Source organism: Staurois parvus, unplaced genomic scaffold, assembly GCF_062004578.1.
Source record: "Staurois parvus isolate SC_StPar_1 unplaced genomic scaffold, SC_StPar_1.0 ptg000175l, whole genome shotgun sequence".
NCBI classification, from domain to species: domain Eukaryota; kingdom Metazoa; phylum Chordata; class Amphibia; order Anura; family Ranidae; genus Staurois; species Staurois parvus.
The window spans coordinates 8,545,731-8,559,379 of NW_028317971.1; the positions used below are offsets into that span (position 1 = coordinate 8,545,731).

The window sequence follows — 13,649 nt, forward strand, 5'->3', positions numbered from 1 at the left end:
ATAAAATAAAAAATACCTAGATCAAGGTTTGATCTAGTTCAGTGTCAGGGTTAGTGTTTGGGTCAGGGTCAAAGGTCAGGATTTAAAAAAAATTTGGTGTCAGTGTGTTTTAGGTAAAAAAACAAAAACTAAAACAAAATGTGCACTATTGTTCTGGGTTGTACTACGGGTACAAACAACAAATAACACACATATGGTATCACTGTGATCGTCAAGAGCTGGAGAATTTATTTTGGGTTGTTCTTTGGTGGTAGGTTATGGTAGTAACAAGAAACACACAGCTAAATGAAAAAAAAAAAGATTTTTTTTTTTTACTATTTTGGGCCAGTTTTCCTTTGATAATAAAAAAAAAAAATCAGGAGATATCCATTACCATTTACCACAAAATTAAAGCCCAATTTGTCCTGAAAAAAACAATATATAATTGACCTGTATGTACAAAGTAGTTGTGATGATATGTACAGTTTTACTAACACATGTCAAAGTTGCAAAATTGTGCTTAGGCATTTACATTTGTTTTACCCTTAGGCATGAAGGGGTTAAGCAAATACTTATGGGAAGTTTGATTTTTACGTAGAATTCAAGATGGTTTACTAAACTATTAAAAAAAAAAAAAAAAACTAAAGAAAGGAAAAAAAAAAGAACAAAAACAATGGTTTAATTTTTTTTAATTCAATTCAGACCCAAAAAAAGCAAAAATGACATGTAAAAATCATAAAATGCATTTATCATGCATGGACAGAATGCGAAATATTGCACTTTAATTTTTTACAGTAAGAAGTACGAGTTTTAAAAGCTAAAAACACACTTAACAAAGCTCATCACATACAGATCATGCTGAAGTTAACACGATATTTAAGTTCTTTGAAAGGGTGATGTAGATTTAAACCCTTTCCTTGCTAAGGTATTCATACCAACCATTTGCCATGGGTATGAGGTTTTTTTTCCTTCCTCTTTGCTATGGTGTGGCTCCTTTGATACTGGACACAGGTATGCAGTGGGTTAAGGCAGCATAGTCAAGTTGATTAAGTTAAAAAAAAAATTATATATACACACATATAGACACAAAGTTTGAAAAAAATGTCCACCTAAGGGAAGTTTCACTTGTTACAAAAAGAACCTGACCGTAACATAGTAGAAGGCAGTGAGTTACAGTACTCAACGTCAGCATCTCCAGGTTAAGCAGCAATGACAAAAAGGAGCCAGATCATGTGGGGGAAAAAAAAAAGGCAAAAAAAAAAAAAGAAAAGGCAAGATACCAGTACAAATACTGAAATGTCAACAAACAGCATGCATGATTGATCCCAAACTCAGTTGCCAGCACTGAGGGATTGCCAACACCACTAAGAAAAAAATGCTAGGCTTCCTCGGAAGCATTCATCATTTTGGTGCCAAATTATTTTAAACCATGCAATGGAACAATTTATTGTTTTAATGGTATTTTTCTTAAAAGAGCCTTTCTATATAGTGCATTGAAAACCATACAATTTAGCCAGATTTGATTTCCTGTTCTCCAAGTGATCACAGGAAACTGGAAGCAGAGGCAAATCTATATTTGGTCTCTTATTGCTAAGGCTTGAATTCCTTGTTAGGAGTTGCTGCAGTAATGGATTGCACACCTCTGTAAAGCTAAATTTAAAAAGGCACTACTAACATATGAAAACTTTTCAAAAACAAAACTACATCAAATGCAACAAAAGGGAACAATGTGTAAAGGAAAAACAAAAAAAAGACAACCCCCCCACAAAAGTAGGTAGTAAACTGCTTAAACCACTAACAGCACATACTGTGACATGTCCGGCTGTGAATTTGCGTTCTGTATAAACAAGGTAAGTTTCAATGGTAATAAATTAGTTCAAACCCTGGCACCCTCCTGAATACAACCCATACGTTGCTCTAAATATCTCTGTATATGTGAGGACAATGGCATTTTTAAATGGATTACACTGCAGTGTCTATTGTAAAAAACAATCATTAAGACAATGAAGTACTGCAAGATGTACAATTATGAAAACAGTACAACAGTAGTTCATTTATCGATTGTGAAGCATTTACATTCAAGCAAACAAATTTTTTAAAAAATACTATTTTGCTGGTGGTAGTAATAAAAAGCCATGTCACGAGTACAGTCAGTCACCTTTTTTTTTTTAAGTTTTTAAAGCAGTTCTAAATTTTGTCTCCATGTTATGTGGGGGAAAAGCAGACAGACAGTGACATTGCAGAAAAACAAAAACAACCATGATAGCATTCAGGTTGAAAATTGGTAGTGGATGAGGACAGGTTACTGTTTGTAGGATTACCCAACCTCACCTCTATTTGCAAAAGTTGTGGAACAGAGATAGTAGCAAATGATCTAAAACCATCTGCCTGCAATAGGATCACAAGCACCATGTCCACAAAGCTACAATACTGTAGAATGCTAGACATACCTGTCCTAACTCACGTTTACATTTGTCCAGCAGTTGGGCAGAAGGGTTGACTAGCATTACAGCATGATTTCCTGAAGGCAAAAACATAAAAGGAGAAATGGAACAAAGATGTCCATGACCCATGTTCACACAGTTTTAATACACCAACAGATGAATTGGGAAGTCATTCTGATCTTCTGAATGTTCTAGAAGAACCAAGTAAGAAGCAGTTGTTGAGTCCGTTACAGACCTTTCTTGTTTCCCGAAGCAGCTTTAGCCAGTGGTGTAGATGGCCTGACAATCTGTAGTGCCATTTATGAAATGATAATAGGCAGCATGACATTTCTGCAGAACCAGATGACCAAAAAATTACAATTTCCATTCTCCAAGTATCATCTTGTACATTCAGTCTTCTGGTGTAGCCAAAAATACAACCAGTACCACAATCTGGCACACAGAGATCGTATTTAAATTTTTTTTTTTTTACTAACATGACTAATGAATCCCAGGCTTGGGTTTGACTGTCTGAATGAACACTATAGTGATGATTTGGCATGAATTGCACACCTGCAGCATGAAGCATGTTGTCAGTCTGCTGAAGCAGCCATGACGCACGGTCCTTATGCTATGCAGCCACAGTGAGATTGATATGAGCATGTCGTTTACAAGGATCAAGGCCAAAGCAGGATGGTAAGAGTAGCATCCATGTAAAACAAAGGAAAATAAGTTAAATATTTAAAAGTACAAGTTAAAGTATCAGCAGTCTAAGTTCTCGTTGAATAAAAAGTCATGACGGCCAGTAAAGGCGAGCAACTTAAAATGACTGGTTTATGCGCTGGTCTAGTTAAAACGTGAAAAGGATCGAAGGCCACAGATATTGAGTAAGGTCCAGGCATCCAGATCTTGTTAGCAGCGGACTTCTGGGGAGAGACCCAAATTCATCACCGAACTCCATAAGCAGAACAGAGAAGCATGTGCCTTCTTTATTTTAACCTCTCAATAAGTCCCTGTGACAGTCCAAGCTGTAGAAGCTGACTGGTGGGAAGGTGAGCAAGCTGGGGAAAATATTTCAGCAAGTTCTCCCAACACAGTTCTAAGAGGCTGGGGACTACCAGCCAGATTTTAAACAAGGATCCAGTCCGCTTGTTTTGTTGGATATTAACTACACCTCCATGGATATACATACAGCCAGCCTAGAACAGAAAAACACAAGTGACATACAAAAGCTATGGTACAGGTTACTACAAAAGTACTTCTGCTGGATACGGTCATATGACACATTAGGCAATCAGTAGAAAATAAAAACTGACATTGAGAGACATACCGGGGTAACTGCTGCACAGTGGAAGTATGCTGGCTCAGGCATCATAGCAGGAAGCTTTGTCCACTGAAATGTCAGCAAGTTTAGCTTCCACAGATCCCCCAAGATAACTTCTCCATTGTAACCACCACAAATAAACACTTCTAAAAAGGGAGAAGACAGTTAAACAAACATTAGCTGGATTTCAGAGTAAACTGGCAGTGTAACACCACCCCCCAAAAAAATTCTAACTACCACCAATGTGGTAAAAAAGCATTTCTTCATGAGACCAAAGGGTCAGGTTGTGGTAGCCCGAATTGCATTGTTTGAGTTTGCAGTGTAACTAGATCCAGCACTAAAGCATGGCAGCAAGATAAAGATCACATTCTCTCATGGTTGTACAGTCATCCACTGCAGCCAAGAGGACACACATATTCAGATTGTGATGATCTCACTGGACCTGTATATAGTGACATGCATACACACACTGATTTGTATTGCCAATTGTGTCTCATATAGGTGATAAGCCCCCATTTCCAGTCCCACTAGCGCTATTATAGGAGGGAAATGCCCCCAATAGGGACACAGACAAAACCCTCCCAGAAGTCCTAATCCTTCCTCACTCTATGCACTTTTTATGTTTGCATAAATCTATGTTTATTCACTGAGTTTTAAGAGAATTCGCATAAAAATCACATTTGGTTCTGTCAGTTGGATGTACTAACACTGCACATAATTTCATGCATTTATGCTTCGGAGAGTGATATACAGTTGATGCTGGCAAGATAGTACACAGATATTGTTTATACACAATTTCAATTGTGTGAATGCACTTACCCTTCAAGTTTTTGTATTCAATTGCAATCTGCTTGCAAAAAAATGTGACTTCCTCAGGAGGAGGCCATTTCCTTAGCACAACCCCCCTACTTTCCTTGTGCATTACAGACCCCTCCTCCTCTGAGTGTGACTGTGTTGGCCCAGCTCCTCGCCACAATGTTTTATGTAGCTTCCAAGGAAGCAGTGAAGAGAAAATATGACAGAGAATGTCACTTGAGTGACATCGCTGAGTCTGCTGGGGCTACTGGCATCACATCCAAGATTGCAGCACCCAGCAGCAGTTTTAGGGCTTATGAGCTTCTACAGAAAGGAGCATTTTTACAGGTAAATAGAATGCATAAAACATGGCAATTGTAAATATAATCATAAGGCAAAATGTTTTTGTTGAGAACAGGTTCTTTATAAAGCTGATTACTTGCAGGTTGGTCTGATTGCCTCCCTGTAATTACAGACCTGTGTGTAAAACCAAAAACTCACCATTTTTTATTTGGACACAACTATGACATCTTCTGGCAGCTGGAAAACCTGAAGAAACAGCAAACAGTATTTAGAACTCCTTTGGAACATTAAAGTTGACTTAGCATTAAGAAATAAAAAGGATACCTGTCATTAGCAGCTGCTGCTACGTATGTCTTTCTGAAAAATGACTTTTTGTTACCATAAAATTCCTTTTTCTGAGTTCATTGAAGGACGCAGCTCATCTTCATTCTTGTCTGCATGGTTGTAGTGTTACCTTCAGGAGAGGAACTCTAGGCAGAAAATATGAACAGAGCACCACCTATGGGCAGTCTTAACTGATGGTCAAACGCCCTTATCACATTAGAGGGGTGAGTGCTGTGTCCTTCAATCTACTTTGAGAAAGGGATTTTACAGTTTTCTCTTGTGTTCATTGAAGGACACAGCTGCATCCTCGACCACAGAGATGTTCCAAAGCAGTGCCTCTTAGAGGGGTGGGCAACCAGAGAAAATACACAAAAACACAACCAAGAACCCCCCAGAAGAAACTTTTGAACAGCCGCCTGCAAAACCTTGAGGCCAAAACACGCATCCGAAGATGTCCAGACATCAACTTTTTAAAACGCAGTAATCTGTGCACGCCTTTACCATGTATCCGCCTTTCAAACTTGAGACACAGACGCCTAATGGTAGAAGGCCCAAAAGCCACTAACTGCCCTGGTGGAGTGTGCCATAAAGGGGAAGAGAGGAGCCAGATCTGGACAACAGTTTGCCTTATGTTTGGTGAAATAGCGACAGAGGACGCTGCCAAGACTTTATATGGACCATCCATAATCACAAAAAGAGAACTGACCTCCAGAAGGAGACTATAGCAGACAGATACACACGAGCAACCCAAACCACATCCAAAGACTGCAGCGCAAACCTCCTTTAGGATCTGAAGGGTACGGACAAAGGGAAGGAAGGACAATGGCCTCATTCAAATAAGAATTGGAAACCACCTTCAGAAGGAAGGATGGATGCGGACCATATCCCCAAGTAAAACCAAATAGGGAGACTTACAGGACAAGGCCCTCAGCTCTGACACGTGGTATGTGGAAGTGATAACTTAAAAGGCAACCTTCTAGGATAGTGTTACCAAGGGAAGATCCCTAATATTGTCAAAGGGGGGCTTATGAAGAACTGGCAGAAGGAAGTTCAGGTCCCACAGTGGCACTAGAGATTGAACTGAAGGAGCTACATGCTGAAAAAGTATGAATTGAGGAATGCATAGTCAGAGGACATTGTTGTCGCAAGTGCACTAATACGGCTACAATCACCTCGAAGAAAAGGCAGAAACCTGACCCTTAATGGTACTCAAGGCAAGCCCTTGAGAGGCCCCGACCAGTCATCTCATGCAGATCGGTCTGTTAAGGTACACAGATCTGTCCCATTTGCACAGGATTTCCCTATGCAGAACTCTCAAATGAAACTATGGGACTGTTTCAAAAGGTGGATACCATGAGACTCAAAACCTGTATGCAGAACTGCAGAGAAAACCACCAACGGGACAGCAGCAGACTAACCGCAGTCTGTAGTTTTCAAAGTTTGGAGGAAGAAACACCTTGGCCAGCGCCAAGTTCAGAATCAGACCTAGGTATTCCAGACACCTGGTTGGGGGACAGGTTGAACCTCTTGAAGTTCAAAACCCAGTCGAACTCCTGCAGAGTACGCATAGAGAGCACCACAATGTACATCAGTCCCGAATGAGACTCTGCTCATAGGAGGAGGTTGTGCAGATGGCCTATCATGGCAATTCCTTGCTGTCTCAGCCAGAACTTTGGTTGTTTTTGGTTTCTATAGTGCTCAGCACTGATGAAATGTATATGTATGCGTCCTTGATATTTAAGGAGGCCAGGCCCCTGTTGGAGTGAAATCACCACAGAATGGATGGATACCATTTTGAACTTCTGCATGTTCACAAAGCATTTCAGTGTCATGAGGTCTGAAAGCAGTTGGGCATCTATCTTCAGAATCATAAAAAGGTTGGAGTAAAACCCATGAAACATTTCCAGGTCCAGAACCGGCAATCATGCCCAGGAGAAGCATACGCTGCACCACACCATAAAGAGCCTGTAGGCGAGACGGAGAGATGAAGACTGGAAGAAAAGAAGTTGCCAGGCAAATAGCGAAAACTATTTTGTAGCATGACAAAACCAGTTTGTGGACCCATTTGTCATAAAGCATAGAAATCCGCAGTTCCACAAACCATCAAAGACGACTCTCCCCCCCCCCCCCCCCGATGGAGATGGATGTGGGCAAACCATCATGCTGTGGAGGGCTTGTCCATGGGCATAGCAGACCTGTAAGGCCAGGAGCACTTTGTGCCATCCATGGGGTCCTTTACGGGCTAGGATAATGAAAAAGTCACTTCTTTGCAGAGAAAGATGGCTCCTGCTTGTGCCACGGCTCCTTCCCTTTCCTTGACTGCAGAAGAAAAGATACTTTTCCCTCCTGTAAGGTTCATGATTATGGTTTTCCAGGGTGGCAACAAGGAGTCGCTCACCCTGGAAGGTTAACTCGGACAATGCCTTCTTGGAAGTCTGGTCCACAGACCAACAATAAAGCCAGAGACCTCTGAGAACCACAACCGAAAACAAAAAACTTTGAAAGCAGTGGAGCCGCATCCACGGATATCACTCACACATACTTGGAGGCCCTGAAGGAGTTGGGCCGCCCATTCTATGTAGACCGAGGGGCCTGTTTCTTACACAGACCTTGGCGCGAGAGCTTAGCTCCTCTGATGAGTGTCTGAGATACAAGGGCAATGGCCAAAACTGGGCGACCCAGCGACCATAAACAGAGCGGGTGGCCAATTCCGCCTTCTGCCCTGGGTGGGGCCTCCTTCAGAAGGGCCTCCTTAAAGGGGTTACAGAAAAGAGTTTTGGAATTTAAAAAAAAAGGACGTTCCCAATGTTTGTAACTATAATTAATCAAAGTAGGCTGGGAAAGGAAAAACGTTAGTGGAAAATGCCAGCTTGTGAATACCAAAGGGGACAGCCACCTCCCCGGCAGCCCCTGAATGCCAAGTTTTTTTTTTTTTTTTTTAAAAAGGTTCCCATGCAGAGGTAATGAGTATGGCCACCAGTGCCTTTTTTGCACAGCAATGGCGGCAGAGGAATCGCCCTTAATGTCAGAGGGATTTGGGGCTACATCCTCTGAGTCCACTGCAGCAAAGCCAAGCTCTGGTTCAGAATTATTTGAGGAGGAAGGAGTTGGCTGAGGGCATATTTTTACACATCTTGCGCTCGACCGCCACTTCCACCTGGAACAAAAGTGACTCAAGGACCACCGACAGAGCATTTAAGGGAATAGAGGACCTTGCGCCTCCATGAGGGGATCTGCAGGAGATACATGCTCCTGAGACTCCATGTGCAGGGACAACCCCTGTCCTACACAAAATGCTTATAGAGTGGATAGAACCAGGCTGCCGCAGTGGAAGGAGGGCCCCAGGAGGGCCCCAGCAGGGCTCACCACCAGCAGAATCAAGGCCACCTGGGATGCAGTGCTGTGTGCCATGTCACTACTTGTTCAGGGAAGGCCTTGTGGAGGAGTGTGCCCAGCTGGTCCTAAGCCAAATGGAGGAAAACTGCCCCCACAACCAGGCCATGTAACTAGAGGGCTGCTTCATGGCCATCACCAAACATGGCCACCGGCACAATCCCCACCAAAATGGCCACCAGCTAAGTCATTGCCAAAATGGCCACCCGCGAGCAAGCTCAGGCAAAAAATTTGTACAGAGGAAGGTTCCACTTAAAATAGCCACCAAAGCCAGTCCTCACCGACATTGTAACCAATTAAGCCCATGCAAACTGGCCGCCACAAGAAACATTGGCCCTGCCAAAATAGTTGCCATGGATACACAAAACTGGCCCCTGGGCACCTGCGTAGCACATGGTGGTGCCACCAGAGAGATAGGGGAACCCTGCACCTCCCGACCAAACCCATGCACCAGGAAAGCAAATCTAGGGCTGCAGCCCCGCTTGCTCAGGCCAGAACACTGCAGCTGGGGGTAAGGAGAAGGTAGGGGTAAAGACTGGACACAGGCAGCACAGGCCTGAAGGAAAAGGAGAACCCACAGAGCCCACAACCCCAGGGAGTACCCACAGCCTGCCACTGCACCTGAGAATGGAGGGGGAAGGGGGGTTTGGGGCACTTACTTACCAGTGTAGAAGGGGTAGCGGGTAACAATCTCGAGACAGACCAACCAGGGAAATACAGCGACACAGACACCAGGTGCCCCAGTCACATGTGTCCCCATGAGATATTTACTTCGACAGCTGCTCTGGGCCTGGATGGGGCTGTCGCATCCAACCCCACACGTAGCAAGGGGTCTGCATGAGCTTGATGGCCAGGCTGGGGTGACTACTGGATCTAGATTTTACAGCTTGTTCCCCAGCCTGGCTGTTGATTAAAGATATTCACAGAAAAAGCTAGGTCCTTACTCCTACACTAGGCAGAAAAACACTCTGCTGCCTATCGCAGATAGCGTCCTACTATGGCAGGTGACACAATAACCTAAGTCAAGAATGAAGATGTACTGTGTCCCTCAATGAACGCAAGAGAAATGCTATGCTGACCTCCTTGCTTCAACTTTGAGTCACACACCTGAAAACAAGTATGCAGGTTAGGAGAGTCGGAAGTTCTTACCTGCATACTTGCCCCATTTTACTGACTTAAAAGTACTAAAACGCGTCGGTATGACAGCCAGACAACAAGCATTTTTGAAAGGGATAATCAGCAATGTCAGCCTCCATGTTTTTCTCAATTTAAAAGCAACCCTGTTGCTCTGTGCACGCATGCAAGTGAGCTCGTAGGGCATGCATGTGTATGTAAACAGTAATTGTGCCACACATGAAGTATCACCGCAAACATCAGAGTGAAAGCAATGAATCTATGGCCAATGTTCACAGTTTACTCTCAATTCATAACCCTTTAAAGCGTCTTCTGAGGGCAATTTTGGGTACTATAGTTTTTTACCATTTTAGGGGCACACAAAGGCTTGACATCTTCGGTATCCATTTACTTAACACAACCCCATCTATATTTTATCAAAAACTGGGTATTATATTGGTGTCTGTGTGTACTACAATTCATTTTAGTGTAGTTGTGCAAATATTGTGCAACATAAAAAACCGTTACCGTTTTATACTACAGGGCCTCAGCTTTCAGAAGTTATATAAAGTGCCTTGAAAAGTATTCATACCTCTTGAAATTTTCCACATTTTGTCATGTTACAACCAAAAACAAATGTATTTTATTGGGATTTTATGTGATAGACCACAGTGGAAGTGGAAGGAAAATGATAAATAGGTTTTCAAAATTATTTACAAAAAAATGTCAAAAGTGTGTTGTGCATTTGTATTCAGCCCCCCCCCCCCCCCCCCCCCCGAGTCAATACTTTGTAGAACCACCTTTCGCTGCAATTACAGCTGCAAGTCCTTTTGAGTATGTCTATACCAGCTTTGCACATCTAGAGAGTTAAATCTTTGCCCGTTCTTTGGAAAATAATTCAAGCTCTGTCAGACTGGACTGAGAGTGTCTGTGAACAGCAATTTTCAAGTCTTGCCACAGATTCTCAATTGGATTTAGGTCTGGACTTTGACGGGCCATTTTAACACATGAATATGCTTTGATCTAATCCATTCCATGGTAGCTCTGGCTGTACGTTTAGGGCCGTTGTCCTGATGGAAGGTGAACCTCTACCCCATCTCACATCTTATGCAGACTCTAGCAGGTCTTCTTCTAAGATAACCCTGTATTTGGCTCCATCCATCATCTCATCAACTCTGGCCAGCTTCCCTGTCCCTCCTGGAGAAAACAAAAAAAAAACCAAACAAAAAAAAAGCATCCCCACAACATGGTGCTGCCACCATCATGTTTTACAATGGGGATGGTGTGTTCAGGGTGATGTGCAGTGTTAGTTTTTCACCACACATAGCCTTTTGCTTTTAGGCCAAAGTTTTTGGATGATGAATTCAACAGTGCTTCATGAGATGTTCAAAGTTTGGGATATATATATATTTTTTTGTTTTATAACCTACCCATGCTTCAAACTTCTCCACAACTTTATCCCTGACCTGTCTGGTGTGTTCCTTGGCCTTCATAATGCCGTTTGTTCAATGATGTTCTCTAACAAACCTCCGAGGGCTTCACAGAACAGCTGTATTTATACTTAGATTACATTACACACAGGTGAACTCTATTTACTAATTAGGCGAATTCTGAAGGAAATTGGTTCCACTAGATTTTAGTTAGGGGTATCAGTGTAAAGGGGGCAGAATACAAATGCACGCCACACTTTTCCGATATTTGTAAAAAAAATTAAAAACAAATTTATCATTTTTTGTTCCACTTCACAATTATGTGTCACTTTGTGTTGGTCTAGCAAATAAAATCCCAATAAAATACATTTACATTTATGGTTGTAAGATGATAAAATGTGAAAAATTTCAAGGAGGTATTAATACTGTTTCAAGGCACTGTAATTCTTTGGGGTTAAAATACATTTTCTAGCAAAAACATGCAGATTTTGAAAACGTGTAAGAAAAATTGAGTTATTGCCCTGGACAAAAGTGGTTAATTTAGGAGGAATTGGCCTTCTCCAGGTGAGCCTGCTATAAATGTATGCATTGCTATACTGTATAGGTGTCATATTTAGAAACTAATATTTGCAAATGCCTGCACCAAAAAGCTTTTTTTTTTTAACCACGTGTTTTGAAAAAGTTTTGTTTTTTTTGTGCCACTAGCTGGAAAGAGTGCGAGGAAGTTTTTGTTTTGCGCTATATATTGGTTTTTCCAATGTGCACCTTTCCCTTACTTGCTAGTTTTACACTGATCAGAGCAGCTGCCACTGCTGTTTGGTAGGCGTAGTGCATACATCTATAGATGGTCCTCAGCGTTCTTGAGTAATATGTTGAGCTTCTGGTGTGGCGCTGTACCTTTAAGAAGGGAAAAGGCCACCTACCAAAAACCTGCTTTCAATTATGCATTGCTATACATGTCCCACACTTGGAAATCTGCTAGTTTTGAGTTAGGGACCACACTTGCCTCCAAAACATTTTTGAGCTTCAGGCATTTTGGATTGGAAATATGAACAGTCACCATAGGGATGCATTGATTTTTTTTTTTTCCATGAGTGTTTTGGAGCATTAAGCTTCAAAATTCTCAGGTGTGAATGGGGCCTTAGAGGTGCCTTGATAGGCTGTGTGGCAACAAAATCCTCTGTTTTGGGGCCAAGTTGTTGGAACCAATAAGTTTCTGTGCTGACTAGCTGGAAAAATGTGCTGGCAAACTGTTGTATTAATGTGAAAACTACAGAGAGTTTAGTAACCACACACAAAAAATACTGACCATTATAGACAGTCAAAGAGATGCAAATGCTACGGAACAGTCTACCCTAATAAGGTAGAGTCTGGTTCAGAACACCAAGCATGTATGTTTCTTCTAAGGTTTTCTTACATTACAGCATGCATCTGTAGAACAGTGACACAAAATAAATAAACCTACCTAGATTTTCATGTGGTTTGGTAGGAATTTCCTCCCAGGTATTTGTTTCAAAGTTATAAGCGTGGATCTTTTTTGAATGGAGCAGGCATGAACCGAAAGAAAAAATAGAAAAAAAAAAAAAAGGAGGAAAGAAAAAGCAAAGGCTAAGTCAGTAAGATGGGTACTAGAACAAGATTAAATAAAAACATACTAGACGTGAAGCTAAAACCATGAAAAAAAAATGACAGGCAATAGTTTTTTTTTGTTTGCAGAAGCTTATGTCTCTTAGCAGATATATTTACTTAATTTTTGAGTACACTGCGCCTGTGTGTGCAGTTTACACTTCCAGCATTTGATAGATGCCAAATATAGAGCCAGGATGATGTAACAGAACATATGCATAGATGTTTTAGCAGCAGAAGATGAATAATAGCCAAAGAGGGAAGAGCCCGGCTGAAAGAAGCAGCAGAGAAAATGGCAACAGCAGCAGTAGACATGGTAACAAATATCAAGGAGTTGTCAGCTCTGGAGGAGGGCACACCAAAAGGCAAGTCTGCCATAATGTCCACAATTTTCATAAGGTGGAATACAATGGCAGCTTCCCAAGTCTCTCATAAAAGTCACTTTAAGATTTAAAGGCATTTTGAGTTGGTCTGTTCCATTGAAGTGGAACTTATTGACACACCCTGTATAACACATCCTATGCAGCAGTGGAGCCACCCCTCTACATGGGGGCTGGAATTTGTGAACAGGATGGGTCACTTGCCTCAGTCTATGTTTTCAATGGACTGCAATAATAATAATATTGATTGCAAAAACGTGCAGCTATGTCATCTGAGGCTAAAGCCAGCCATATACAGTTCGAATCTCGGCTGGTTCAGCATGGACACCCAGGATTCAAACCATGTATGGGCAGGCTGAATATATGCAAGTTGATTGATCGATCAATCCACTTCAGTACAACCAGCCTGTCAGATTTTTCATGTGATTACTGTGGCCGCTAGCAGTAATCACTGTGTTCTCCAAGTGGGGATGGCTCCCCCTGCCCTTCCCCCCCTCACATTGAGAACACAATGGCACTGCGGGAAGGATTCCCCCATCAACACTAACTCTGTTGATAG

General features: G+C 41.9%; 1 protein-coding gene across 2 annotated transcripts in view; it reads right to left on the bottom strand.

The window, feature by feature from the left end:
• Positions 1 to 652: 652 nt before the first annotated feature.
• KLHDC10 (kelch domain containing 10) overlaps positions 653 to 13,649 on the bottom strand; it is an 83,002-nt gene continuing 70,005 nt past the window's right edge. For both annotated transcript variants that reach the window (XM_089676915.1, XM_089676914.1), the window contains 4 exons: positions 12,550 to 12,616; positions 5,023 to 5,070; positions 3,733 to 3,872; positions 653 to 3,601 (listed from right to left, as the gene is read on the bottom strand). In XM_089676915.1, coding sequence (XP_089533041.1) covers positions 3,392 to 3,601; positions 3,733 to 3,872; positions 5,023 to 5,070; positions 12,550 to 12,616 — 465 coding nt within the window. In that variant the 3' untranslated portion in view covers positions 653 to 3,391. The remainder of the gene's footprint in view (positions 3,602 to 3,732; positions 3,873 to 5,022; positions 5,071 to 12,549; positions 12,617 to 13,649) is intronic.